At 56.7% G+C, this 27,343-nt stretch overlaps 3 protein-coding genes across 3 annotated transcripts; 1 reads left to right on the top strand and 2 right to left on the bottom strand.

Annotated features, from left to right (window-relative positions):
• Positions 1–349: 349 nt before the first annotated feature.
• On the bottom strand, positions 350–3,543 carry MRPS12 (mitochondrial ribosomal protein S12; the record flags this gene model as incomplete). Its single annotated transcript, XM_043501661.1, has 3 exons — positions 350–943; positions 2,123–2,222; positions 3,343–3,543. Coding segments are annotated over 3 exons (714 nt in total), but the record flags the coding sequence as incomplete, so codon positions are not given.
• Positions 3,544–4,408: 865 nt separating this feature from the next.
• On the bottom strand, positions 4,409–13,865 carry LOC122457289 (F-box only protein 27-like). The gene is made up of 5 exons (XM_043501427.1): positions 13,273–13,865; positions 12,305–12,416; positions 10,800–10,895; positions 10,005–10,143; positions 4,409–6,374 (listed from the first exon to the last, which is right to left on the bottom strand). Exons 1-5 carry the CDS (start codon positions 13,574–13,576, stop codon positions 6,237–6,239), a joined length of 789 nt encoding a protein of 262 aa, XP_043357362.1. The 5' UTR covers positions 13,577–13,865; the 3' UTR covers positions 4,409–6,236.
• A 775-nt stretch (positions 13,866–14,640) lies between these two features.
• Positions 14,641–26,984, top strand: ACP7 (acid phosphatase 7, tartrate resistant (putative)). The gene is made up of 14 exons (XM_038381448.2): positions 14,641–14,806; positions 16,632–16,888; positions 17,454–17,654; positions 18,443–18,625; positions 19,490–19,515; positions 20,214–20,311; positions 20,560–20,622; positions 20,999–21,113; positions 21,201–21,314; positions 21,537–21,594; positions 22,660–22,727; positions 22,859–22,930; positions 23,642–23,779; positions 25,934–26,984. The coding sequence occupies exons 2-14, from the start codon at positions 16,768–16,770 to the stop codon at positions 25,997–25,999; spliced, it is 1,323 nt and encodes a 440-aa protein (XP_038237376.1). The 5' UTR covers positions 14,641–14,806; positions 16,632–16,767; the 3' UTR covers positions 26,000–26,984.
• Positions 26,985–27,343: the final 359 nt, after the last annotated feature.

The raw sequence follows: 27,343 nt of genomic DNA on the forward strand, positions 1-27,343 counted from the left end.
AGACAGCTCCCCCAGGGAGACCCCCCACCCAGAGACCCACAGTGCTCTCCCAATCCATGACCCACCCTCAGAGTCCTCCTATGTCCCACAGTCTGAGCAACTCCCCAGTGCTCCATCAACCTGAGTGACTCCCCTGGAGACCTCTGGTACCCTGCAGAGTCCTCCAATGTACCACAGCCTGATCAACACTCCAGAAGCCCCTCTCCCAGGAGCAGAGGAAGAGACTCCTCCCTCCCGCCCGAGCGACTCTTCCAAAGAGACCCCATAGCCAGAGACACCCCCTCATACCCTCCAGGAACTGAGACTACAACTCAGAGCCCTTGTTTAGGGCACAAATCCATCCCGTCTCTCAGAGATGAGTTAGAATTTAATGAGCATGGTCTGCATGTAAATACTTCACAACACTACAGAGCAAGTAGTAATGTCTCTGGAGGATATCTGCCATGATACAAATGCAGACGTGATTAAAACTCCTTTCCTACTAAGCCGGGAACTTTACAATCCCACAACACCTCTCTGTATGGAGGCACTTATTTCTTCTTCTGAACATGGGCGCAGTCATATTTCCCACGCACTATTTTGAGCTTCACCCCAGGCAAGTCCTGTGTCCTTCCACCTTCCACCAGCACAATACTGTGTTCCTGCAAGTTGTGACCTTCCCCGGGAATGAAGCAGACCACCTCTTTGCCGTTGGTGAGCCGCACCCGGGCGCACTTTCTGTTGGCAGAGTTGGGCTTCTTGGGCTTGCGAATCATGGTCTTGAGGACCACGCCCTTGACCTGGGGGTTGCCAAAGGTGGGGCCGAGTTTGGGTGGGGGAAACTTTGGCTTGCCCTTACGGTGCATCTGGTTGAGGGTTGCCATAGTGCGGGTTTCCAGCTGGCCCAGAGCTTGTGTTAATGGCCATCTCCCTGGTATGAAGGCATGAGGGAAAGCATTGATACCTATAAGGAAGAGAAGTTTCATTAATTACCACTTGGGAACAATCCGACTAATCCAAGCTGGCATCCCTTTCTGTACCAATAGTGCATCTATTCCTGTAGGAGACCGGAACAATGGTCCATCCATAATAATGCCTAGCTCTTATTTAGCACTTTTCATCAGTACATCTCAAGGCACTTTGCAAAAGAGGTTAGCATCGTCATCCCCATTTTACAGATGGGGAAACTGAGGCAAATGGAGGCACAAAACTTGCCCAAGATCACTCCACAAGCCAGCGACAGAGCAAGGAATAGAACCCGGGTCTCCTGAGTTCTGCTCTAGTGCTCTCTCCACTAGGGATTATGTCTCATGCTGTGCTATCTTTCTAATCCATTATCCCACCTCTTGCCATGCTAGATAGGACCGTAGTACCCTGCCTCCCAACTGTGCTTCAGAGAAAGGCATAAACCCCTGCCCAGTTATTCAAATTGTGCAGCCCTAGGATTATTTCTTCCTGTTCCCTGGCTGGTTGTTCCTGAAGCAACAAAAACGATAAGTGATTTAGAACAGAGTTTCTCAATGACCAGTTCGTGGAGCGGCGCCGGACCTGGAGATCTCTCTCATACAGTTTAGGAGGCAGCAAGACAGTCCCTGGTATCGAAAAGCTTGTGAAACACTGATTTAGAAGACTTACAGGGAAAGGCTGAAAGAACTGGGCACGTTTAGTCTAGAGAACAGAAGCCTGAGGGAGAACAGGATAATAGTCTTCAAATATGTACAAGGTTGTTATAAAGATGACTAACCAATTGTTCTCCATTTCCTCTGAGGGGAGGACATGAAGAAATCAGCTTCGTTTCAAGGGAGATTTTGGTTATATATTAAGAAACTTTCTAACTCCAAGCATGGTTAAGTACTGGAACAAGTTACCGAGGGAGGTTGTGGAATCCCTGTCATTGTCTAACCTTTGCTTAAAAACCACCAAACACCTGCCAGGGATGGTCTATTGATAGGTATGCCTGCCATCCTGCCTCAGCACAGGGGGAAAGGCTAGATGACTTCTCGAGGTCCCCTCCAGTCCATTATTTCTATGAAGACTGGGAGCCAGTATAGTTGCTAAATGCATTTTTTGCATAGCAAAGCAATACAGATCAACACTCAAGAATCAATCAGACTCAATGTAATGAATAGAAACAGATACGTACTCCATCTCAAAGGTGGTGCCAGCAATCTCAGGAAACCCCTGCATGACATTCTCTGCATTAAAAGCTCACTAAAGCCCCAGAGACCATGAATACAAGTCCCCTGGAAGAAAGGAAAACAGGAAGTTAGTATTTCTGGACGGCAGAAACTCCAGCTACCACATTGATAGGCACAGTCTCAGTCAAGTGAGACAAGATGATTTATGGGATTGGTAACTGACTACAGAGCTTATCATTTTAAAATCACTAGCCCAGAAGAAAAGCGAGTGAGAACTGTTACTGTCTGACAAGGGTTTGTTGCTGTACGTGGCACGAGTCTGGCAAGTCTCTGCCCAGTTGCTAGGCAGAATGATGCACCCAGGTTACAAAGCTGCTCCTTTGCCAAGCACTAAACAGAGTCACAGACCCACTTTCCTAGAGCAGATTCCTGCAGATTCGGATTGAGGCCTGCTGAAGGGTCCCGGGGTGCATGTGCGTGGAAGGCGTAGCCTGTTCTCTACCTGTGTGGGGACACACCTGGCCCACCACAGCTGGGAATCTGACAACGGTTTTGAAAAAGGGGGCACAGTAACGGGGGCAAGGAAGGGAGATGGGTGCGGGATTTTCCAGCAGGACAAGTCAGCTGATTTGGGGAGGGTACAAATCCCCTACACCCCCAAGTGGTTGGGAGGGGAAGAGCAGAATAGGCACCAGATTGGCAAAAAGGGGGGGGGGTCACCCACCTCCACAGAGGAGCCGCTAGAGGGGGACCACAAAGTGGAGAGGAGAGGAAACGGGGCCCTCTGCCCAGCCCCAGAGGAGCAGCTGGGGGAGGAGGGGCGGCTGCAAGGCAGGGCACTAAGTGGGGAGGGGAAGGGGAAATCCTTTCCCCACGGCCAATCACAGGGGAGCAGCTTGGGGGGCAGCGGGTGAGGCGGATGGGACCGCACAGCTGCCGGGAGGAGAATGGCGAGAAGTTAGGGCACCAGCTGGGGGCGGGGGGGGGAGAAGAAACCCCCCCCCCCCACAGAGGGGCAGCTGGGGGGAAGGAGGGGGAGAGAGAGGACCTGGGCGGGGGGGAAGCTGGCAGGAGAACGGGAGGCGTCTTCCCCCTGACCCGCCCCCCAGGGAAGCAGCTGACCAGGGCTTCAGATGTGGGGGGAGGGTCCCCCCCCCCCCACAGAGAAACCGGTGGGGGAGGGGCGGCGAAAGCCCTCGCGCTCCTCCCCACCATCCACACTGACCTCACTCCGCAGCCGCCATCTTGCTTTCCCCTCCCTCCCCCCGCCGCTCGGCCCCGCCCCCCACTCTCTGATTGGCTTCGACCGCGCCGCCTCTTGGTTGACCACGCGGGAGCTCCGCCCCTTCACCGCGCGGGGAACCTTGCCCCTCCTCTGATTGGCCGGGGAGAGCCCGGAGGCGGGATCATGGTGGGGAGCTACGGGAGAGGGCAAGGGTCATGCCGCGCACCAGTTACAGCCCTGTGTGCAGAGCAGTGCAGTGCAGTGCAGCCGGGGGGGGGAGAGACCAGGACTCCTGGGTTCTATCCCCAGCTCTGCTACTGAGTCCCTGTGTGAGCTTCAGGCCACGTCCTCTTCCCTGCTCCAGGCCAGAGCTTGTCTCACTGCAGAGTGGGAGGGAGGGGAGAGGCCCGGGGGGGGGGTAGTGGGGCTGGGTCGCTCGCTGCCTGGGGAAGGCTTTGGGAGCCATGGGGCACTAGCCCCACCCAGCACACACAGCCTGTTACTGGCTGTCAGGGGCGCTGTTGCCCCACTGGGCGATACCGAGGCAGCTGCCCCCCCCCACACCGATGGTTCGGCCTTTAGTTGCCCCAGCCAGCTTCCCTGGGAGGAATGCGTCTTGCAGAGCTGTCTCAGGCTTCCTCCGTTGTTTCACACACACTCTGGCATGATCCTGAGCTTTGCCCCCTTCTCTGAGCATGCCGGGTAGCAGCTGGATCTCACTGCGTGGAGCAGCAGAATCTCCTCAGATGGCTTCTCAGCAGCTTGCAACCTGCTGCTCAGGGAACTAGGGGCATAGTTGCCTACCCCTCCTGGGCCAGGCCGACCAGCACAAACTCGGGGAGAAAGGAAAGGGGGGGAGCTCTTCCGCTACAGCCCCCAGACTGTATTATTTAATTACCACCACACCCCACTGCAAACTCCTGTCCACTGCCTCCTGCTCTCTCTGAGCTGTGCCTGGCCCCCATGTTTCTTCCTCTCATTGAAGGGAGAAGAACTGAGACGTTCAGCTTGGGCCTATCTCACTTTCAAGCCAGCTGAGCTTTGAAAGCACCCGCACCACATGCTGTTCAGAAAAGCACTTTAATCTTCATTGACAATCTGTACAGGTGCTTATATCCAGTGACTCCATTTCAGGACAGAGCCCTGTGAAACTGAACAGCTAATATATTCGCTGGCCCCTCTTTTCTGGTTGGGGACCAGCTCAAAACTTCCATACCCTTTTATTAATAAAAACAATTACGACCAACAGGAAACCCGTTAGCTATCTCAGTAACTAACCTACCAGGGATTTCAGCCCAGGCCCATGAGATCATTTTAAACAATAACAGCCTTGCCCAAAGTGCCACCATCCATTCCTGCTCTCTCTGCACCAAGGGAATGGGTTGGGAGGTTGCTCAGTGCTAGGACTGAATAGCTACCCTAATTCCCATCTCAGTCTCTCCAGTGTAAACCAGGCTTAAGACCACTGGAGTCAGCAGGCCTCACTCTTCACTCAATCATTTGAGCAGCAGAAGAATCAGAGCCTCGGACTTCAATGGGGGCAGAATTTGGGCTTTTTTTGAGACAGGTAACACAGAGCACCAGATCCCCCAGCATCACGCCTCCAGGTCAATAGGACCGTATCCCTTGCTGGTGTAAGAGAGCAAAGACACCAATGGCAGGACACTGGTTTATACCAGCAGTAGTTCTGGCCTGTCTTTACTAGTATGGCTAAGGCCCATCCTGATGACTGTACGCAGGATAAGGTGATGCACTGAAGGCCGTCGCTGGGCCACGTGGCAGAAATTAGACCCCAGTCCCCTAGAAAGGTCTTGCCCGTCCACCCCTGCTGGAAGTGGGTTCTGTGGCTCCATCTATAACCCTCTGCTCATGACCCGTGATCATGCGTTAGTACAAGAGTGGACTTTGCCTTACGCCCACATCACCCCCACCCATGGGATGGGGGGGGGGAACTGCACCAAAGCACTGCTAGGCCCTGGCTCTGGTCTCATGTAGACCTGTGTGAATCTGGAGTCACTCTTCTGGAGTCTTTCCAGATTTACACACTTCAGAAGCTGACCCTTAGTTTATGTCAGCAAAAGGCCTGAGCGTCTACCACGCCTGCTGGCTTTGCTGGGATCTGAGTGCAGTGAGAACAGACCTGATGGTTACGTTCCCCATAAACTCCGGGACAATCAACAAGTGGCTATTTACGTTTGTCCAAGGGCTGCCCTGTATGGTATTCTCATGAGCGCTGCACTACTCGAAGCTTGCAGGACTTGGGTTCTAACCCCCCCCCTTCCCCAGAACCATGCAATCTAATTAGCATGGGGGGTGAGAGGGGTATTTTGCTCACCTGCCTGTGAATCTGGATACACATCAGACAGGCAACGCCACAGGCATCAGCTGGCAGAAAAAACTCTTCCGTTAACAGAACACAAAGCTAACAGAACACAAAGCGAGCTCCCAAACCAAACCCCTGCAGCTTCCTAACAGAAATGTGGCAGAGAAGATCTGACAACTCCTCCTCATGGTGGTAAAAAAAACCAAAACACCTCATAGAACTATTTTTTTAACCCCTTCACGCTCTGATGGCACAATCCCAAAGCCTGACAAATAATGGCACAAGCCCAGTTGTTTCCATCTTTAAAGACTTGTTGCTTCTGCCGTGCAGGGGCAGGTTCACACTGACCAAAGTCATGCACTAGAAACCTGAAGATTCGCCACGGTACTCTTTTGTCCTGTGCAGGATGAGGCTGGCCAGAAAGAACGGACTGAAAAAGCGTAGGGGCATATTAATTTAAAGGAGACGCATCCCTCTGATTTGTTCTACGATAAGAGAGGAGCTCACAGCAGCAAATGGAGATCATCATTCCAGCTTGCGTGAGAGACTCGTGGAGACCCGCTCCTGGCTCTCAGCTGAACTTCACCATGACTGTGGAGTTGGTGATCCGTGCGCCGTAGTGTCCTGCCCAGAAATGAGTGTCCTTCCCTTTGTGGAGGAAATGCACATACCGGACTCCGCGGCCGTACTGCCTGAACCGGTAGGACACCTGAGAGGGAAGGAAAAGGAACCCAAATTGATCTCTGGACCCTGTCACAAATCCATATGCTCCAGAGAGAGGAAGTTGGGGCTACATAGACTGGTGAACATATTCTTCAGGGCAGGGGCTGGGCAAAACGGAATAGCCACTGTGCAGCGAGTAGGGGGTCAGAGCAGGCCTGCCCCACATTCCCCCCAGAGTGGTGACCTAAGTTCCCTGTAAGGTGATTGGCCGTGCAGCAGCCTATTTAGCTCTGTGCAGGTGCTCAGGGTGCGGCCAGGGTGCCCCTTCCCTAACTCAGCCCCGGACCTGCCACGGTTGTGGGAGGGGTGGCCTGAACCTCCCATGGCCGGGGATGGGCGCCTATCCCCCGGCCCCAGCCCGGGAGCTGCTGCGGGGAGAGAGGGCTGGGGGGAGCCCCAGAGCACCCTCTTGCACCCCAAACCCCTCATCCCCAGCCCCACCTGAGCCAAAACCCCCAGCCAAAGCCCTCACACCCCTGCACCCCAACCCTCTGCCCCAGCCCTGAGCCCCCTCCCACACATCACCTCCATATTGGCGCACATAACCAGGGTGGATAAAAATCAATGATTTAAGGGAAAAAAAAAAGATTTTTTTTGATAAAATGCTTTTTGAGGAAAAAACTTATCTAAAGATAAAGATATATTTGAGCTATAATGTATCTCATCATGGAATAGGGATTATAAATTCTAATTCTATAGTATGAGACAATATATTCATGCAATGTTTAAGAAAAGTTTTGTAAATGAGTTCCAATAGTTCATGGATTAGGGACCCAATTTTATGGGGTTCCAGGGGGTTCTGTATAGATTATTTAGGTCAGAGGTGGGCAAACTACAGTCCGTGGGCCACATCTGGCCCACAGGACTGTCCTGCCCAGCCCTTGAGCTCGTGGCTGGGGAGGCTAGCCCCCAGCCCCTCCCCTGCTACCTCAGCTCGCCGTGCCGCCAGCGCTATGGGCTGCGAGCTCCTGCCCTGGTGCTCTAGAGTGCGCTGTGGCATGGCTGGCTGTGGCCGGGCAGCACGGCTGTCAGTCCTGGTGCTCTGTGTTGCGAATTATATCTGATAGGTCACGCACAAAAACTGCTACGAATTATACCTGATAGGTCATGCACAGTTTGAGTCTAGGCCGAGGCACACAAAGTCCACAACTGCAGAGTTCCCAAAGATACTAAGTTTATTACACTCGAGCGTGGTGCCCCCCTGCTAGCAGGAGAAGACCCCGAATGCAGGTTATACAAAGATTATAGACCTTTTAGCAAAGCATGTTGCCCTCATGCATCGGAAACCTTAGCCAAATAGACAGACCCCTTTCTTATCTTCCATCTATCCCTGCTAGGTACATTCCCCGTGCTAAACTATTACTTTAACTGGTTTCAGAGTAGCAGCCGTGTTAGTCTGTATTCGCAAAAAGAAAAAGGAGTACTTGTGGCACCTTAGAGACTAACAAATTTATTAGAGCATAAGCTTTCGTGAGCTACAGCTCACTTCATCGGATGCATCCGATGAAGTGAGCTGTAGCTCACGAAAGCTTATGCTCTAATAAATTTGTTAGTCTCTAAGGTGCCACAAGTACTCCTTTTTCTTTTTACTTTAACTACACACCATGGCCCTGAAGCAATGCACCAGTAACTTTTCTTATCAGGATGGGAGGCCCACATCAAAAGGCCAGGAGGCAGGGAGCTAGGAACAGACAAAAAACAGACAAGGGGGAGAGTTTTCACAGGAATGCAGTATCTAAGGAACACTCCTCCTGGTGCATGGCGTGCTTGCTTTTAGACAATGGTGGGCCCAAACCAAAATGGAATCACATATGCTAACTTTTCCTTAACATCTGAGAGGCACGATAAGAGGGTGGGGGGGGGGGTTGGATAAGGGGCAGGGAGTCCTGGGGGACAGTCAGGGGACAGGGAGCAGTTGGATGGGGTGGAGGTAGGGGGGGAGGGCGTGCGTGGTCAGGAACAGGGAAGGGGGGGGTTGGGTTGGGATTGGATAGGTGTGGGAGTCCCGGGGGGCCTGTCGGGGGGGCAGGGGTCTGGATAGAGGTCGGGGAAGTCAGGGGACAGGGAGCACGGGGGGGGGGGCTTGGATAGGGGGTGTGGTTCCGGGGGGGGCAGTTAGGGGACAAGCAGCAGGGGGGATGGATGGGTTGGGGATTCTGAGGGGGGTGGGAAGTGGATGGGGGCGGGGGCCAGGCTGTTCGGGGAGGCACAGCCTTCCTTACCTGGTCCTCCATATAGTTTCGGAACCTCAATGTGGCCCTCAGGCCAAAAAGTTTGCCCACCGCGATTTAATCTTTCTATGTACCCAATGGGACTCAGTGCTCAGTCTAGAAGATACCATCAGAGATGCTTAGTTTTGCAGTTCTCAGACTGTGGATTTGTGTCTCCAGAAGTAACATGCTTGTTAACAGCAAAAATGTTTTAAAATAAATATATATAGGTGAGAAATAATAGGCCTCAACCCTATTGTCCCTCTGCAAATTTATATACACACAGTCAGTCCCTTAACTCTCTCTAAGCGTGCAGTTTCAAAAAGTTCAGTAAATAGAAAGTTGTTGGGAGTGGAATAATCTGGACAAGAAGAAGAAGTCAGGAGCTAAATGTGAGAAGGGAGGGACAGGCAGTAGAAACAAAAGTGAAACTGTTTGAGCAGCATATTCCAGAAGTCTTGAAGTCTTTCTGAGTGTAGCCTTCATTGATTTGAGATCTACCATACCATTCTCTCACTAGAAGGGAAAACCTATAATGGCAGCAGGCCATAAGAGAGACCCAAATTGGGTCTCATCTGTCTCTGAGCTGTGAAGAATATGTATACAACAACCAACAAGAATGCACTTTTATGTAGAAATCCATGATTAAATCGAGTCTTCCTGACTAGTGATTTAAATCGTGATTTAAATCAAATCCACCCTGCACATAAAATTAATTCCGCACATGGGTGGGAAAAGGTAGAAGGAGCGCTGGTGGTGACTCCCGTCCCACAGGTCTGGGCCCGACTCCAGCCACTTGCAGAATTCGGAGGAGCCCGCTAGAGCAGTGGTCCGCAACCTTTCTTGTGGGAATAGCATATTGCACCCGCAGGCACCACGTTGGGGACCCCTGCGCTAGAGCGTCATGTAACACGAGTCTCTGTGCACAGGTGGGGCCATTCCCGCCTCCTTCCTGGCCCTGGTGCAGCTGGATACAGAGCTCTTCCTGCCGAGTGGAGCAGGCAGGAATAGATTTCTACCTGAAGAAGAAGAGGGGCTGAACGCCCACTAGCCTTAGTCATCTGTCATCTGTGGTGGGCTAATGGATAGAGGACTGGATGTCAGGAGACCTGTGTTCTATTCCTCTCTCTGCCACCACCACCTGCGCCTCCACTCCTCCGTAATAAAACATACATAATTTTACAAATTACTCCCACTTCATCCCTACCACTTTTCAATGATAGATCTCAAAGCACTTTACAGTAGACCTTGGTATTGTTATCCCCCTTTCACAGGGGAACCGAGGCACAGGGAGGGGAAGTGACTTGCCCAAAGTCAACCCAGTGGCTGAGTCGGTTCTAGAACCCAGGCGTCCTGACTCTCTGTCCCTTAATGTTCCCAGAGAGCTGGCAACGGAGCCGGCTCACCTGGTGATACTGCGCGTCGTTCCACTGTTGTATGGGATCGGGGTTGGCCTGGAATTCAGCAATTACAGTTCTTCTGTCGGCAGCCAGGAGCTTGATGCAGATGGAGTATTCACAGCCACAGTCTTCCCGGGCACCCCACCTGGGGGATGGGAGCAGACGTTGGGGAACAAGCAAGAGGGAGACAGGACACAGGCCCCCGAATGTAAAATGTAACAGGAATCCTGGGAACACACATAGCCGAATCCAACACATGCAGCACCACCGGCTTTTTGGTCCCCATCAGTCAGGGGATTGCACAGCATCTTAGCTCCAAGCACTGTAACATCCTCACCCACTGTTCTTGTCTAGCCCAGCAACTTCAGGGCAGCCCGTCTACAATCCTAGCCAGCAAGTTCGAGAACAGACACAACCTGCGAATATGCATTTGATGCAAGCCCTGACTAACAGTTGGGCGGGAGAAACTCACTGTTAAAAATCCAACTCTTCTCACTGCTTTAATTAAGGGCTAAGAGGGCTCCCAACCCACATCTCTGGGTCCTCCAAGGGGACCTCCAGCAAAAAAACAGATCAAACAAGATTCAACAGGCTTGATATTCTTAAGGCTTAAAAAAAAAAAAACACCCCAAAACAAACCCAAACCCTTTGATTTTGAGGCACAGGTGGCCCCTATAACTAGAAATAAAGGAAACTGCAGGTGTCTTATTTTGGACATCAGAAATCAGGAGCAAAGACACAAACCCATTTTTTTTAGCAAGTGACCATTAAGGCCTCTAGGGAGAAGAGGGTGAAACTTACCAATCGGAGATATAGATTTCTGGTTGGTAGTTATCCAGCAGTTCTTCCCACAACCCCTGCTTTAGAAGATCTACGAGCTGCGATTTGACGCACCACCTACAGAGGGGAAAAGGAAACCCTAATGAGATATTGCAGTCGCACCTAACTGAGATTAGGGCCACATTTTGCTGGGCGCTGCACAGACTCTGTGGACACTAGGGGAAAAAAAAAAAAAAAAGAGTATTAGTGGGCAGGTGTTGAAATCCTACTGTAGATAGGGCAGTTGTGGTTTTAACATGTTGGCAGGTCAAGATGAACTCTAGGAGGAGACAATCGCTGTCCCAAAGAGTTCACAGTGTAGACACAGTGGGCAAAGAGTGGGAGGGGAAACCAAGGCACAGACAGAGGAAGTAGTTTTTGCTCAAGGTCACAGAGCAGAGCCAGAAACAGAGCTCAGGTGTTCAAGTCTCCAGGCACTCCCGCAGTACAGCTCCCTGTGTAGGACAGGCAAAGCTGCCATAAGCCATGATTTGAACTCATGGGGTCAGCTCCCCCAGTGCAGATAATGTCTGCTATAGGAGTTTGCTGGGGCTGGGACAGCTACACCTAGGGCTGGAATCAGGGCAAATCAGCAATGCAGAGAAGGCCTCATAAATCTGAGGTGACACTGTTCCCAGTTCTCCCCTGCCAGACACCTTGGGTCGATACCGACACCTGGGTAGTGTGCGCGCGTGTGTGTGTGTCATGATAACGCAAGGGCAGCACAGAGTCAGGGCCTGCATCTGATCTTGGTTATACTGCTGCAAATCCGGAGCGACTCCACTGAAGTGTCTCCAGATTTACTTAGGGCTTGTCTACACTGGCAAGTTTCTGCACAGCAAAGCAGGTTTTTGCACTCAAACGGAAGACGTGTACACGCTCCCAAGCCACTTTGTGCGCAGAAACTCCGCAGTTGCAGCGCTGCAAAAAAACCATAAGGCTATTTGCATAGCGCTCTATTGCCAGTGTACACACTTGATTGCTTTCTGTGCTGTGATTGGCTTCTGGAGCTGTCCCATAATCCCTCAAGTGACATCCCAGGGTTTCCCCCTTTCCCTTCCTCAGGACTGGTTGCTTACTGACACACTCTCTGTCCCCCAAAACACACAGTCTCTCTCTCTCCACCCCTCCATCCGTACTGTATAACTGAATCCACACTGGGGGCTTCTGCTAACACCACTCTCTTCCCAACGCCTGGCCGGCAGAAGTCTGTAGCGTAGCCCTGGCCTAAATCCAGGGCCACTCCGGATTTACTGGTGTGTACATATATTTGGGACATTACAGTACATTTTCTGGTGTGTACATATATTTGGGCAGACTCAGGCCTGGCACCTCTGGGTCTCATTTAGGCTGGGTCGATCTAAGTGACTCTGGATTCATAAGGGCACACGCCAGACCAGGACCGGACTGGCCTTTGGAGGACGGATAGCTCTCTGCCGCACACAGAAGCTGGGGGGCAAACGCGAAGGCTAAGGGGATAGACTCACTCAAAGGATGAGACGAAGCAGGTCTGGGCTGGGGCGTCCTCGACTGGGCAGCGGTTCTCTTCCACCTTCCAAGCATGGCCCCCATGCTCCACCTGCCAGTGACAGAACTGATCTGTGGGAAGACGATGCATCAAGAGAAGGGGGGACAAGATGCGGTGGGAGTTGGTTTGATGGGGCGGAGGACGACACCCTGGTGGGCACCCATTCCCAGGGGAGGGAGAGGAGTGTGTTAATGTGGCTCTCGAAAATAAACAGGGAGAGAAATAAATATCTGGGGAGAAGGGGTTGCTGGGGAGGAGGGAGACTCTCCCATCCCGTTTCCTGACACCCCTCCTTCACACTTGCCAGACCCCCCAGGTACCTTTTTGCCCCAAGGCCCTCTCACCACCCCCTCCCCCCACCAGTGATAATTTTCTCCCCTTCCCCCACTCTGGTGCTCCCTCTCCTTTGCCCTCCCCAACCCACACTCTCCCTGGTGTCCCTCCCCATATACTCACTCCTCAGTGCTCCCCATTCAACTCTTGCTCTCCCACCTGGTCCCCCCTCCTCCAATGTCCTCTGCCCCCCCCACCCCCCGTTTGAGGCACTGTTGGAACACAGGTTACTGGGAGAGATGGACCATGGGTCTGACCCACTGTGGCCGTTCTTGTGGTGTCCCCTGCCCCTGCCCCCCACTTCCCCCCTCCCCTTCCCATGTTCCCACCTGTACCTCTCCCATGGTCCCTTCCCATCGCTACTCCCCCTTTCCTCGCCCCCTCCCATAACCCCCCCATAGTCCCGCAACCCCCGCCCCCTCCCATGGTCCCCTCCCATCCCTACCGCCCCCCCAGAACCCCCTATCCCTACCGCCCCCCCATAGTCCCGCAATCCCCGCCCCCTCCCATGGTCCTCCCATCCCTACCCCCCCTTTCCTCGCCCCCATCATAGTCCCCTCCATCCCTCTCCCACGCCCCCGGGCTGGCACCCACCCTGTCCGCAGGGGTTCCGGAGCAGGTTGCGCCCCAAGGGCTCCAGCAGGCAGATCCGGCTCCACTGCGGCGGGAGGCAGAGGCGGGCGGCCGCCAGGGTGGCCCCCAAGCCCGGCCGCCTCTCGCCCTGCAGCCGCCACACCGTGGGCCCGTCGAGGAGGTCCCGCCAGCGGCGACACACCAGCCGGCAGCGGGTCACCAGGACGCGGCCCGGCACCCAGCTCAGGATCAGCGCCAGCAGCTCGTCCGGCAGCGGGTTCAGGTCCAGCGGGGCCGGGGGAGCCCGGCTCGCCGCCTGCCCCATGGCCGAGGGGCGGCCTGGCTAGCTCAGGCCCCACCGCCGCTCCTCGCTGCATCCGCTCATGTGATCCCCGGCCCCGCCTTGGGGCTGCCCTTGGCCTCGTTTACACGGCTGCCAACTGAGCACCAGATTCTCCCCCGCTCCCAGGCTCTCGTTTACATGGGTGCAAAGCGAGCACCGGATTCTCTCCTTGCAACCCGGGGGCTGCCTGGAAGAGGATCCGGGAAACGCCCCCAGGTCCGGCTTCTCCGCTCAGCCCAGCTGCAGGGTCTGATCACCGGCTGGTTTAAATCGGCGTCGCCCCCCAACCCCACTGTCCCTGGTGCCCCCTCCCCCTGCACACACTCCTCAGTGCTCCCCATTCACCTCCTGCCCCTCTCCCCCGCACAGCGCTCTCCCACCCGGTGTCTCCCCCGCACCTGGCATTGGCCGCTGTCGGAAAACTCCCAGCTCCTCTGCTCTCCTGGAGCTGGGGAGAAAACCCAGGAGTCCTGGCTCCCAGCCCCACCCCCCTCTAACCACTGGACCCCGCTGCTCTCCCGGAGCTGGGGAGAGAACCCAGGAGTCCTGGCTCCCAGCCCCCCAACCACTGGACCCCGCTGCTCTCCCGGAGCTGGGGAGAGAACCCAGGAGTCCTGGCTCCCAGTCCCCTCTGCTCTAACCACTAGACCTCATTCCTCTCCCAAAGCTGGGGAGAGAACCCAGGAGTCCTGGCTCCCAGCCCCCCAACCACTGGACCCCGCTGCTCTCCCGGAGCTGGGGAGAGAAGCCAGGAGTCCTGGCTCCTAATCCCCTCTGCTCTAACCACTAGACCTCATTCCTCTCCCAAAGCTGGGGAGAGAACCCAGGAGTCCTGGCTCCCAGCCCCCCAACCACTGGACCCCGCTGCTCTCCCGGAGCTGGGGAGAGAACCCAGGAGTCCTGAGCCCATCCCAGCTTCTTTTCCGGTGTGTGGCCTTTGCCGCCGGGCAGCCTGGGCACATGCCCTGACCCGGGAGTGCGGCTCTGCCTCCCTGCCCAGCCCCGGGCTGGCCGGCTGCCACCGGCCCGCGGATCGCTCGGTGCTTCCTGCGGGCTGACGTCCTTCCGCCCCTGCCCTGCAGCCCCTGCCGGCCGGGCTTCGGGGGGAGCCGACAGCCGCCGGGGCAGCCTGGTGCGTGCGTCGAGCTGACCGGGCTCGGCGCTGGGAGGACAGCGGGGGAGCCCTGGCCGTGCGGGCGGCTGCGGAGCGAGGTAAACGCGATTGCGGGGCTAGGGAGACGCCTGTACCGGGCAGGGGTGTGTGAGCGAGTGGTTAGAGCAGGGGGCTGGGAGCTAGGACTCCGGGGTCGATCCCCAGCTCCGGGAGGGGAGTGGGGTCTAGTGGTTAGAGCAGGGGGCTGGGAGCCAGGACTCCTGGGTTCTTTCCCCAGTTCCGGGAGGGGAGCGGGTCTAGTGGTTAGAGAGGGGTGGGGGCTGGGAGCCAGGACTCCTGGGTTCTCTCCCCAGTTCCGGGAGGGGAGTGGGGTCTAGTGGTTAGAGCGGGGGGAGCTGGGAGCCAGGACTCCTGGGTTCTCTCCCCAGCTCTGGGAGGGGGTCTAGTGGTTAAAGTAGGTCAGCCTTATTGACCTTCCAGGGATCGGTTCTATTCCCTGCTGTCTCACAGACTCTCCACATGACTTTGGGCAAGTCCCTTTCTATGTGCTGTGCCTCAGTTTACCCAACTGCACAAATGGGGTCAATGACACTGAACCACCTCTTTCGGGGTGGGGGTGGCTGAGAGCAGCCAAGAAAGGATTGATGATGTTGTCAGCACCAAAACTGGTGTCCAGCAAATTGCAGAGCACAGGCATGGAGCTGGGCCCTGCCCCAAGGCATCTGCAGTCCGGCTGCTGCCCTGTGTGGGAAAGCCACAGTGGGGTAGAAAGCTCCCAAAGCTAGAAATAAAACCCAGGAGTCCTGATTCCCAGCCCACACCTCCTGCTCTAACCACTAGATCCTGCTCCCCTTCCAGAGCTGGGGAGAGAACCCAGGAGTCCTGGATCCCAGCCCCCCGTCTAACACAATACCCTGACCTAAGAAGCACCAGATCTTCCTTCCCCATTCCCCCCCACCCCCATCTCGTGACCTGCTGTAATGTTGCAACACCTGCCTCTGGATAACCCAGCCAGCTAGGTCAAGCTGGCGTCTCTGCCAGCCTGCGCCCCGTCCCCTCCCGCGAGGAATCCCTGAGATGGATCCATACATCTTGGGCCTCGCTAGGTTCTCCCATCACCCCATGGCTAAGGGAGCTGGGGCTTTAATGCCAGGGCAGGGGGCAGTATGTGTGTGTGGGGGAGCGCTGGTATCTCCCTCGCACTATTCACTCTGTGGTTGCACAGGTCATCCGTTTGCAAGGTTTCCCATCTGGCACCATCCGAGCCCTTAACTAATTGGGGTTCCGGGCAGAGTTGGGGGGTGGGACGGCTGGCATGGGTGGCAGCTTGGATAACAGGGTGTGCTTGTTTGTCTGCCTCTTCTCTGCTCTTGGGTTCACCCAGGAGTGGGACTCTGGGCTGTCTGTCCTGGTGGGTCAGCGTGGTGCGGAGGGGCACCTGCTTAGTGCCATGGGACAGAGCCAGGAGCAACTGGCAGGGGAGGGGCAGCCGGTGTCGGCCTGGGCCTTGAGATGGGAGGGAGAATTTTGGTTTCTGTCCCAGGGCCCTCCAACCCCTCCCCAACAGACTGTATCCCCCCAGCCCACCTTTCTGAGGGCACCAGGGCTGTTTTTACAGGCATCCCATGCCCAGTGCTGAGATGCAGCTGCCTCTGGGGTGGCGTGTGTTGGCTATCTATTCAGGGATCCACCATAAGGGACGTGTTTGTCCCCTGCAGCTGGCTCCCCAATAACTCTGCTCCTACACCCCATCAGGGAGCCCCAGGGCTGGCTCCCCCAGGACCACCTCCTAGCCTCCCCACTAGGAGACACCCAGATCCAGCTCCCCCTTACCCCTGCTCCCAGCCCTCCATCTGGGCCCCCCGAGATCCAGTCCCCATCAGGGTCCCCCCCAACTCTGGAAATTTGAACTCTGCCCCCCAGGAGCTGTCTGGCCTCACCGCTGACGTATCAGGCTGTGGAAATCAGAGCCGCGTGGCGCTGACTCAGGACCACAGGAGGATCTGACCCGCTCACAGGCCAGCACCCCACTGCTTTCAGTTCCCCATCCCTCTCCCACATGGCTGGGAAGAGCAGGGTGAGGATGGGGCTGCACGGCTGGCTCTGCCTGGTGCTCCCCTGGCTGCTGTGCCAGGGCACCAGCCGCACCCAGCCCGAGCAAGTGCATCTCTCCTACCCAGGTGAGGCTGTCGGGGCTCCGTCTCCTGGCAGGGGGACCGGGGCTGGGGCAGACTGGGAGCCCAGCTCCACTGGGCTATTAATGTTTATATCACTGGACCTGGGGTCCCCAGCTCTGGGAGGGGAGTAGGGTCTAGTGGTTAGAGCAGGGGGGCTGGGAGCCAGGACTCCTGGGTTCTATTCCCAGCTCAGGCAGTGACCACTCTGTCTGGCTTCAAGTGAGTCCCTTCCCCTCTCTGTGCCTCAGTTTCCCAACCCCCTGCAAACACTTCCCTGCCTCAGTTCCAGAGTGTTGGTGAGATGGGGGAAGGTTGAATCAGTTTCCCAGGCAGATTCAGCTCCTTGGAAACCAAGATCTGGCTCCAGGCCTGATCATAGGCCCATCCATGCCTGGCTGGAGGGTTGGAGCCAGAGGCTGGTTCTGGGGCAGGGTAGGAGTGGATGGAGCCGGCTCTGTGTGTAATCGGCACTTGTAGCACCTAGACAGAGCCAGTGGGGGGGAGAGGGCCGGCGTCCCGGGGAAGACTCGGGCTCCGAGCGCTCACCGGGCTGTGTTAACCCTGGCAGGCGACCCCACCGCCATGACCGTCACCTGGACGACCTTCGACCCGGCCAGCTCCATCGTGGAGTTCGGCCCGGAGCCGGGCGGAGCCTTCACCACCTCCGCCAAGGGCCAAGCCAGCCGGTTCGTGGACGGCGGGTGGTTGCGCCGTAGCATGTTGATCCACCGGGTCACCCTGCGGGGTCTGGCTCCCGGGCAGCGTTACGGTAAGCGGGGGCCCGGCCGCGGCTCCTCTCCTGGCAGTGGGCCCGGCACACTGCAGACTTCGTCCACGCCAAGCCACCCCCACACCATCAGACTGAGGGACAGAGACATGGGGGCAGGGCTCTAGAAAGGGGTGCACACAGGGAGGGGCACAGCAGGGCTGTTGAGACCTGGGGACACACACTGATGGGGGGGGGGCGCATGCCCAGACACCCTGCCACACTCCCTGACGCCTTGTCATGCTCACACGTGCCCTGACACATGCACACACCAGCCACGTGTGCACACACTGATAGGTGGGGCACACACACAAGCACAGTGTCATCCAGCAATATCCACCATCACCAGGTCCAAATCTGCATTGGGCCCAAATACACCCCCACCCTGAGCACCCAGCCATGCACACTCCCCAATCTCTCTCTCTCACACACACGCGTGCGTGCAGACGCACGCACCCACACACATACAGCTCCCAGCCAGTCAGATCCACGTGCACACTGGTGTGCACACACAACCCCCGGCCGTGCAAACTCTGCTCTCTGTGCAATCACGTGTGAACACACGTAGAGCAGGGCTCATCCCTTCCAGCAGGGACACAACACACACACACACACACGAGGAGCAGGCGTCTATGCTGACCAGATGTCCTGATTTTATAGGGACAGTCCCGATTTTTGGGTTTTTTTCTTATATAGGGTCCTATTACTCCCCACCCCCTGTCCCGATTTTTCACACTTGCTGTCCCGTCGTCCTACAGGCATCTGAGTCTCTCCCTGCTCTTCCCCTATAGCTTATCGCTGCGGGAGCCCACTGGGCTGGAGCCGGCCCCACAGCTTCCGGGCTCTGCCAAATGGCACTGACTGGAGCCCGCGTCTCGCTGTCTTCGGCGACATGGGGAACATCAACCCCCAGTCCCTGCCCAGGCTCCAGCGCGACACGCAGCTGGACATGTACGACGTGATCCTGCACGTAGGTCGGTGTCATGCCGCGCTCCCCCAGGCTCTGGGATTGGGGGCTGGAGAAGGGATGGCCTCAGGGGGCGGGGAATGGGACACGGGCCTTTTCCCTCTAGAGGGCGATGGTGATCCAGCCCCAGGGCAAGAGACTGGCTGGCTCAGGAGGGTGGGGAGAGGGACATGCAGCCTTTTCTCTCTAGGGGTGCCAGCTCCCATCCCATCCTTGTCAGGAATGACCGACCGTCACCCCCATCTCATGACTGTTGGTGCCCCCTGGAACGAACTCGCTGGGTCCATGTCCAGCTCCTAGGACGGCAGGGCCCACTTCCCCCAGAGCACTGCTGGGGGCTCTAATTCCCCCCTCGTTGGGGATCTCAGCCAAGTACTAGAATCATCTCTCAGCAGGGCCGGCCGGGGGGGGCAAGTGGGGCAATTTGCCCTGGGCCTCGCAGGGGTCCCCATGAAAGTTTTCGGTGGCACTTCGGCGGCGGGGGGGGGGGGGGGTCCTTCAGTGCTGCCGAACACACCCAGAGTGAAGGACCCCCCGCCACTTCTTCCGCTCCGGGTCTTCAGCGGCAATTCAGCTGCAGGGGTCCTTCTGCTCCATGTCTTCGGCGAAGTGCCCTGAAGACCCGGAGCGGAAGGACCCCTGCCGCTGAAGACCCCAGGCACCCTGAATTCCATGGGCGGCCCTGCCTCTCAGCCCTAGAGAGCACCTCTCTCCCCTCCAGGGATTAGAGCAGGATTCAGAGGGCATCAAGCCAGCATTGTTGGCTTCAAACTGGGGGGTAACCTCAAATCTGGGTAAAATCCACCCCCAGGCTGCCCCCTGCCCCCAGGGCAGAGCAGCCGATTCACTGTGATCCTCTTGTCTTTCCCAGGGGATTTTGCCTATGATATGGACCAGGTAAATTCGGTATCCATGCTGTCTCCTGCGCCTTCCCTTCTCCTCCGGCTGCACCCCATCCTGCTCCCCTCCATGTCTGGGGGGCTGGCCCCACTCTGCAGTGGAGATCTGGGGCCGACGCTGGGAGGGATCCCACAGGAGAAGGGGCTGTGTGCTCAGCTCCAAGGGTTTCTAGCAGAAATGTTTGTGCCCCCATGTATGTACATTCACCTGTGTGTGTCCTCACCCGGCCTATATGGGTATCTCTACCCTGCATGCCTCATGGACTCAGTGAGGTTTACAAAGCTGCTCCAGCCCTGGAACTAATCCAGCTGGCAGAGGCTGGCACGTGGGGGGTGGGGGGTTTGATTCCCACACACGGCGACTTGCCCAGGAGGCCGGTATTATGAGCCCAGGCCCATGGGAGATTGGAACTGCTTTTTGGAAAGTGCTTGGGAGCTGTGTAGCCTGAGATGGGAATTGAAGCAAGGATGCCAGGCACGTTGGCCCTGTCCCCCCCACCCCCCCATCCGTGCCCTGGTGGCCATGTATGCAAACCCACACACGTGTTTGCATTTGTACACGGAACTGCCCACCCTCTTCCAGGCATGTGGCTCTCCAGCCACCCGGGGTACACGCAGCCCTCAGGCATGTAAATGCACTCCGAGGGTGCGGTGTTCCCAGGCACCTTGGCTGATGCGACTGTCTCTGGGGTGTAGTGTAATGCCATGGTCGGAGATGCCTTCATGCGCAAGATCGAGCCCATCGCTGCATCAGTGCCGTATATGACATGCCCGGGGAACCACGAACAGAAATAGTGAGTGGGGGGAATTTGTTGCCCTGGGAGCCTCTCAGCCTGCGGTTGGGGCGGGGGAAGAGATGGCGGAGCCAGAGGTGTCTCCATCTGCTCCCGGGGGAGGACTAGGAGTGGCAGCTAGAGGCCAGGGTGAGGGGTGCATTAGGGATGCTTGAGATGCCGGGCTGGGAATTGGGAGGAGGGAGGGTTAAATCCACCCCTCCACACACACACCCACTACAGCCCCTAATTGTTCTTCCCTCCCCCAGCAACTTCTCCAACTATCGTGCCCGATTCAGCATGCCCAGTGACACAGAGGGCCTGTGGTACAGGTGAGCACCCGACCTCGCCCCCAGGGGGGCAGCATTCCAGCTCCAGGTGCCTGACCCTGGCAGAGGTGCAGGGGATAAGAACATCTGGGGCAGGACTCTCTGGGCTTGGCCGTACTTGGTTAGAGTGTGTGTGTGAGGGGGTTGGAGGGCTCCTGGTTCTATCCCAGCTCTGGGAGGGGAGTGGGATCTAGTGGTTAGAGCAGGCGGCTGGGAGCCAGGCCTCCTGGGTTCTATTGTTGCTACTGACTCACTGTGTGTGTTGAGGGGCATGCTGCTTCCCCCATTGCGTGCCTCAGTTTCCCCCCAGCATAGCACAGGGCTCATCCTTTGCTTTCCCTCCCTTGTCACCATATGATTCTGCTTCTCTGCCCCTGAGCTGGGACATCGGCCCTGCCCACGTCATCTCCTTCTCCACTGAGGTGTATTTCTACCTGAACTATGGCAGCCACCTTGTCCAGGAGCAGTACCAATGGCTAGAGAGAGACCTACAGGTAGATACGCCCCCAACCCCCCACCCCTGGCTGCCACCCGCCCAGACTGTCTCGCTCACAGACTCTCTCTCTCCCCCTTGGCGGCAGGAGGCCACGCGGCCGGATCGGCGCCGGCGGCACCCGTGGATCATCACCATGGGGCACCGGCCCATGTACTGCTCCAACAATGACTACGACGACTGCACGGAGCACGAGAGCATCGTGAGTGGGGGGAGCTGCTGCGGAGGAGAGAGGAGGATGTTCTTGCACCCAGCGGGGAGGGAGCCAAGTGGGGACCTGCAGACTGATCCAGGGAGGCCGTTCCAGGGGGCGGAACGGTGGGGGGACCTCGCTGGAGGGCCTTAGGGAGAGAATGTGGGGCAACCCAACAGGCCCCCCACCAGCTGCTGATTCCGTCCCCCCCCCCGCTGTCTTTCTCCTCAGGTTCGCCGAGGGCTCCCCCAACATCAATATGGCCTGGAGGACCTGTTCTATAAATATGGTATCCACTGCCCCTCGTCCCCCATCCCTCCAGCCTCCCCCGGCAGCGCCCCGTAGGGGGGAACTTGGGAAGCTCCCCCTGCAGGACACGCGCTGGGGCTGTCAGCTGGAGCCCCAAGGCGATGGGAGGAAGGGTAGTGGGGTGGCACCAAGGCACTTTGGGGGCTCATGCCGACCAGGATGGGCTTCTGTCACTTTCTGGGTGTGTCTGTGTCATGCAGCCCTGGCCCAGAGCCCTGCCACCAGCAGCCAGTGTGTAGCATGGGGATGAGCCAGCCTGGGTACTGATGCAGGGAGACCCCAACGGGCCTGAGTCTCCCCTGCTGGGCTCAGTCCCTCTCCCCAGACACTCCTGGACGTCAGCGACAGAGCCCACACCCCAGGGACTTCGGCCCCCTGGCACCTTTCTCAGCTCTGCCCTCCTGTGCCCCCCAGGTGACAGGCACCTCCAAGGACTTCTCTGCTTCTATCTCCTACTGTCTCTGTTTCCAATGCCGCAAAGGTTTCCTGGCGGCGCAGGCTCTGTCCCCCATCATGCTGGTTAAGGGGCCTGTCCCCCTCCCCACCTGCTCGTTTAGCTTGATGGCTTTGGTTGCTTTTTTCATCGCCCTCTGAGGTCTGGCCTTGCTCAGTTTACCCTGCAGGTCCAGGAAAGCGGATGGCATAGCATTACCTTCTCGAGGGCAGGCTAGGGTTAGGTACTTGCTTGCGTAACTCCTTTTTGTGCCTGTTCCCAGCCCACCTCTCTCATTCTTTGTACAGTACGGACTCATATGAAGGACCAGCAGGTCCCGGTTGGTATATGATCCCTTCCACGTGTCCTTGTAGAGACACAGATTATGACAGAGGCGTATTGGGGCAATGAATATTTCTTTCCCCGTCTCCTACCTGGACTCTCCCGCAATTCATCTGGGAACGTGGGCTGAGCCCCACACCCTATCTCTTAAAGGGCCGGCTCGCCCGGCGACAGGGCCCCAGGGCAGAGCATGCCTAGGCCCCCCATCCAGCCATGGGTCTAAGATCCAGTGGCCAGAGTCCTGAGCCAGTGCTGTCCTCTCTTCACCAGGTGTCGACCTAGAGCTGTGGGCCCATGAACACTCCTACGAGAGGCTGTGGCCGGTCTACAACTATCAGGTGACTCCTGATCAGGGTAGGGGGGCGCGGGTGTCTGGGGGGGTCTCTCCGGGGTCGCTGTCCAGCCTGGTTAGGGGACTGAGTCCAAGATCTGAGTCTGAAATGACCCCGTCTGCCTCCCCCCATTGCAGGTCTACAACGGCAGCGCCAAATCGCCCTACACCAATCCCCGGGCACCCGTCCATATCATCACCGGATCGGCTGTAAGTGACAGCAGGGGCCCGCACCTGGTAGTGTGGCTCCCAGCAGCACGGGCTGATACCAGCCGCCCCGGGCCCGCCTCTGCTCGCCATGCGAGTCAATGGTGGAACCTACCGCTGACGGCCGCGGGGCCCGGGGTGTCTGCCCACGGTTTAAGGGCCTGATCCTGTTAAGTGCCAAACACCACCTGAGTGGTGCTGAGTGCCCTCAGATCCCATTGAAATTCAGTGTGGGCTCTTCCAGGATCGGGGCCTAATTTAGATGCCTGTTGGGGGTGTTAGTTTAAGGGCAAGAGTATGAGGAGTGGAGCTGGGCCTGATCCTGTCCCAGGATAGTCCCTCTGCGTGGGGTAGGGTAGGATTGGGCCCCGGCTGCCCAGGGTATGAATGGAGGAGGGGGGTAAGAGGCTCCATGAGAAGATGAAGAGATTGGGAGAGGAGGCGTGAAGCTGGGAGCAGGCTGAGAAGAGGGAAACTGAGGCATGGGCAGGCCAGTGATTAGCCCAAGGGCACTGGGTCTCCATCCAATGCTCTATCTGCTAGGCCATGCTGCCTCGAAAGGGGTAGGGGTGGAGGGCTTGATGTGCAGCGGAGGTGGGGCTGACGCAGTGGGAAGAGGAGTTTAGCTGGGAACGAAGCTAAGATGTAGCCCCGCCCTTTCCCCCCCCCAACGTGGTCATGTAATGGGCTCTGCCCCCCTCCACCCTCCCGCAGGGCTGTAAGGAGAGGCTGGACTCCTTCGTCCCCAACCCGCGGGAGTGGAGCGCCCTGCGCATCGAGGACTACGGCTACACACGCCTGCAAATTGTCAACCGCAGCCATATCTGGCTGGAGCAAGTGTCTGACGACCAGGTATGGCGTGGCCAGCAGATAGACCCCCCCGCCCCAACGCCCACCCCGCCCTATCAGATCCGATCCCTACCTGGGCTGGCTCAATATGCATTTGACTGTGTAGTGGGCCCATTGCAGGGGTATCTGGGCACTGAACATTAACCACTAGACCCCACTTCCTTTCCAGAACCAAGGATAGAACCCAGGCGTCCTGACTCCCAGCACCCCTCTGCTCTAACCATTAGACATCACTCCCCTCCCACAACTGGGGAGAGGACCCAGGAGTCCTGCCTCCCAGCCCCCACCCTCCCCTTGGCTCTACCTACTGGGCCCCCCTCCCTCTGAATGCTACCACCTGGACAGCTCCTGCCATAGCAACCTCTCCCTGAATCTCAGCTGGCACCCAGGGAGTGTCACCACGAGGCCGTGGCAGAGAAGGGCAACCCTGGGGGTAAAGCAGCGCTGAACTCTCCTCCAGCCTAGGGTGGGAAAGGTCTGGAGCTGGGCGGCTCTGGAGAAAGGCACAGGAAGCCTTGGGCTTGTCCAGCTCCAAGCGGATATAGGGGGAAAGCAGGGAGGGGAGCGGGGTCTAGTGAGTAGAGTGAGGAGAGGGGCTGGGAGTAGGTGCTGAAGGCTGTTGGGAATCTAGTTCCTATGTTGCGGGAGCTGGGTGGGAAGCTGAGCGGATCCCTGCTGTTTTGGTCCTTCTAACTTCGGTGGGTTCACACTGGAAATGGGCCTGAGCCATGGAACCTCCCAGAGTTCTCCCCACCTCTCTCCAGAGCAGCCTAACATTGAGTTCATACCCTCAGGGTCTTGACTTCCAGCCTTCCCTCCTCTAATTGCTAGACCCCACTCCTCTCCTAGCATTAGGAGTAAATCCAAATCCATATAGCTGCGGTTTGCTAAACATGGATGTTTCCTTTGTTAGAAACGTGATAATCAACTTCATCTGAATCCTTAATTGGTGCTTCAGATTAAGGGGGCTGCAGAGGAAGGGTTTAGTGAAATCCAGAATGCGGGTCTGGTGGAGGGGAAATAAGGCACATCTTCATGCCACTGGGGATATATTGACAGGTTTCAGAGTAGCAGCTGTGTTAGTCTGTATTTGCAAAAAGAAAAGGAGTACTTGTGGCACCTAAGAGACTAACAAATTTATTTGAGCATAAGCTTTCGTGAGCTACAGCTCACTCAAATAAATTTGTTAGTCTCTAAGGTGCCACAAGTACTCCTTTTCTTTTTGGGGATATATTGCAATCCCACTTCTCCCACCAGTGTGAATGTGTCACGGAGTCCCTGGGTGATGCTCTGGAACTGCTCCCTACGAAGCCAGGCAGGACTCTGAGGCAGCCTCCTCTCTGTGAGCAGCCTGTCTCCAGGGCAAGCAGCTCACCCGGCTTCCACCTTCCTGGGGCTGATCTCGGAGCATTCAGCCTCCCCGTCCACGCTGTGCGCTTCCCCCAGCGAGTCCGCCCAGGCGGGGTCCTGGGGAAGCCAGAGGGCCCTGCACCCCAATTTCACAGTCAGACGTGATTCTTAGTTAGCCAGTAAAACAGAAGTTTTATTAGATGACAGGAACATGGTCTAAAACAGAGCTTGTAGGTACAGGAAACAGGACCCCTCAGTCAGGTCCATCTTGGGGGGCAGGGAGGCCAGAGCCCCATCTGGCCTCCCTCCATTTCCCCAGCCAACTCCAAGCTGAAGCTCGCCAGCCCCTCCTCCCCTTTGTCTCTTTCCCGGGCCAGGAGGCCACCTGATCTCTTTGTTCTCCAACACCTTCAGTTGGCACCTTTGCAGAGGAGGGGCCCAGGCCATCAGTCGCCAGGAGACAGGGTGTCGGCCATTCTCTGTGCAGACACCATCACACTGGCCCCCTAGGGCTCTGCCACAATCACACACCCTTATTCCACCACCAGGATATTTAAGAACTGCATCGGGGAAGCTGAGACACCCACACAGTATTCAGAGAAAACATTAAGAACATTCCCACCTCGTCACAGAATGAATCTTGCCCCTTTGTGGTCCCAATCCATCCCTCCCGTCCCCATTCCCGACATGTTGCCATAGACCCGCCCTGGGTTCTGAGGCTCACCATGAAGCTTGTCTGGGTTCTGAGCAGTGGGGGAACGTCCCCTGGAGCCACTCCTGAACCCGAGACCTGGTTTTGTCTTTCAGGACGGGAAAGTCGTGGATGGGATCTGGCTCATCAAGGAGTTGCACGGCCCCAAAGCTTGGCATTAGCCTGGCAGCAGGCACCCAACCCTGACTTGAGCCGAGGGCCTGCATCCCCAGGAAACCCTGAAATCCTTGTTATCTGGCTGTTGTCAGAGCTCCCTGCACGGCTACAAACTAACCTGATCAAATCCAAAGGCCGCTCTTGCAAGCCCTGATGTATGGCACTGGAAGGACACGCCTGCCCCTGCAGCTGGGTCTTTATAATGGTGAAAAAGCACTTCGCTGCAACTGAGTGCATTAGGTCTCAGAGCACTTTATATCGGTGGGGTTCTGTCTGTGTATTCCCAGTTTATAGATGGAGAAACTGAGGCACAGAGACAGGAAGAACATTGACCAAAATCTTAGATTTAGGGGTCTTGCTTTCCAGTCTTCCCTCATCACAAGATCCCATGCCCCTCTCAGAGTCATGAACAGAACCCAGGAGTCCTGATGCCCAGCCCCCCCCCCCCGCTCTAACCACTACACCCCAGTCCCCTCCAAGTGGCTGGAACAGAACCGTGATTCCCATCCCCCCTGTTCTAACCACTAGATCTGCCCCTCGCATGTCAGGAATAGAACCCAGGCATCCTGACTTCCAGTCCTTTGTTCAATCCACTGGCCCATTCTGCCTCTTAGGAAAACCCCCCCTAGATCTAAAATGTTCTCCAGCCTTTGCTTAGGGCATCTCCGCTGCTTGAATCCTTCTAACCTTCAGACTGTGTGCGGGGGGGAAGGGGTGCCAGGATCTGAGGGTTTTCTTTCCTTATTTCTCTCCTCCATGAGCTAAGCCTCCATACCAGGCTTTCTCCCCTGCTGCTGGTCCCTGTAATGCAATAAGCCCTACACGGAGCTGCAAGGCGGCAAGGGATGGGGCTAGATTTGCCTTTTGCCATCAAGCGTGGCCCATGGTACATCTCTGAGGTTCGTTGTATGATCCTTAAATCTTCGAGCTACGCACTGGGTCTTTTGTATTGATGCTTTGGAAATTAACGAAACAAAATCAAACTCAAAAGGTGTGCGATGCTCATCTCCTTCAGACGCCGCTTGATTTGCCTTTGGTGCCTTGGCTGTTTTAGGGCCAGATTCCGCTCTGGTGTAAATCGGGAGGCGCCCCCTCAAATCCTTGAGTCACAGAGAGGAGACTTCGGCTCTGTCACCAGCCCCTTTAAGGGGAGGTGGGCTCAGCCCCACCTGGGACTGATCAGCTGCCTCCTAGCTGAAGCTGGGGGGGGTAGAGGTCAGGTGATGACCTGAAGGAGCACCTGGCCAGCAAGCGCTCAGTTGAGAGGACAGATCGTATTGGGATCCAGGAAGTGGGCGGGCAAAGCCTGTCCACTGCTAAAGGATCTGCCCCCAGCCTAAGAGGGGGGT

The sequence above is a fragment of the Dermochelys coriacea genome, chromosome 23 (assembly GCF_009764565.3).
Source record: "Dermochelys coriacea isolate rDerCor1 chromosome 23, rDerCor1.pri.v4, whole genome shotgun sequence".
Lineage (NCBI taxonomy): Eukaryota > Metazoa > Chordata > Testudines > Dermochelyidae > Dermochelys > Dermochelys coriacea.

Excerpts from the sequence above, each read along its gene's own strand:
- LOC122457289 (XM_043501427.1), bottom strand. The coding sequence starts at position 13,576 with ATGGGGCAGGCGGCGAGCCGGGCTCCCCCGGCCCCGCTGGACCTGAAC. Across the intron at positions 12,417-13,272 it reads CCGGAACCCCTGCGGACAGG|ATCAGTTCTGTCACTGGCAG; the intron begins GTGGGTGCCAGC and ends GTCTTCCCACAG. Across the intron at positions 10,896-12,304 it reads TGCTTCGTCTCATCCTTTGA|GTGGTGCGTCAAATCGCAGC; the intron begins GTGAGTCTATCC and ends TCCCCTCTGTAG.
- ACP7 (XM_038381448.2), top strand. The coding sequence starts at position 16,768 with ATGGCTGGGAAGAGCAGGGTGAGGATGGGGCTGCACGGCTGGCTCTGC. Across the intron at positions 17,655-18,442 it reads GGCTCCCGGGCAGCGTTACG|CTTATCGCTGCGGGAGCCCA; the intron begins GTAAGCGGGGGC and ends CTTCCCCTATAG. Across the intron at positions 23,780-25,933 it reads AGCAAGTGTCTGACGACCAG|GACGGGAAAGTCGTGGATGG; the intron begins GTATGGCGTGGC and ends TTTGTCTTTCAG.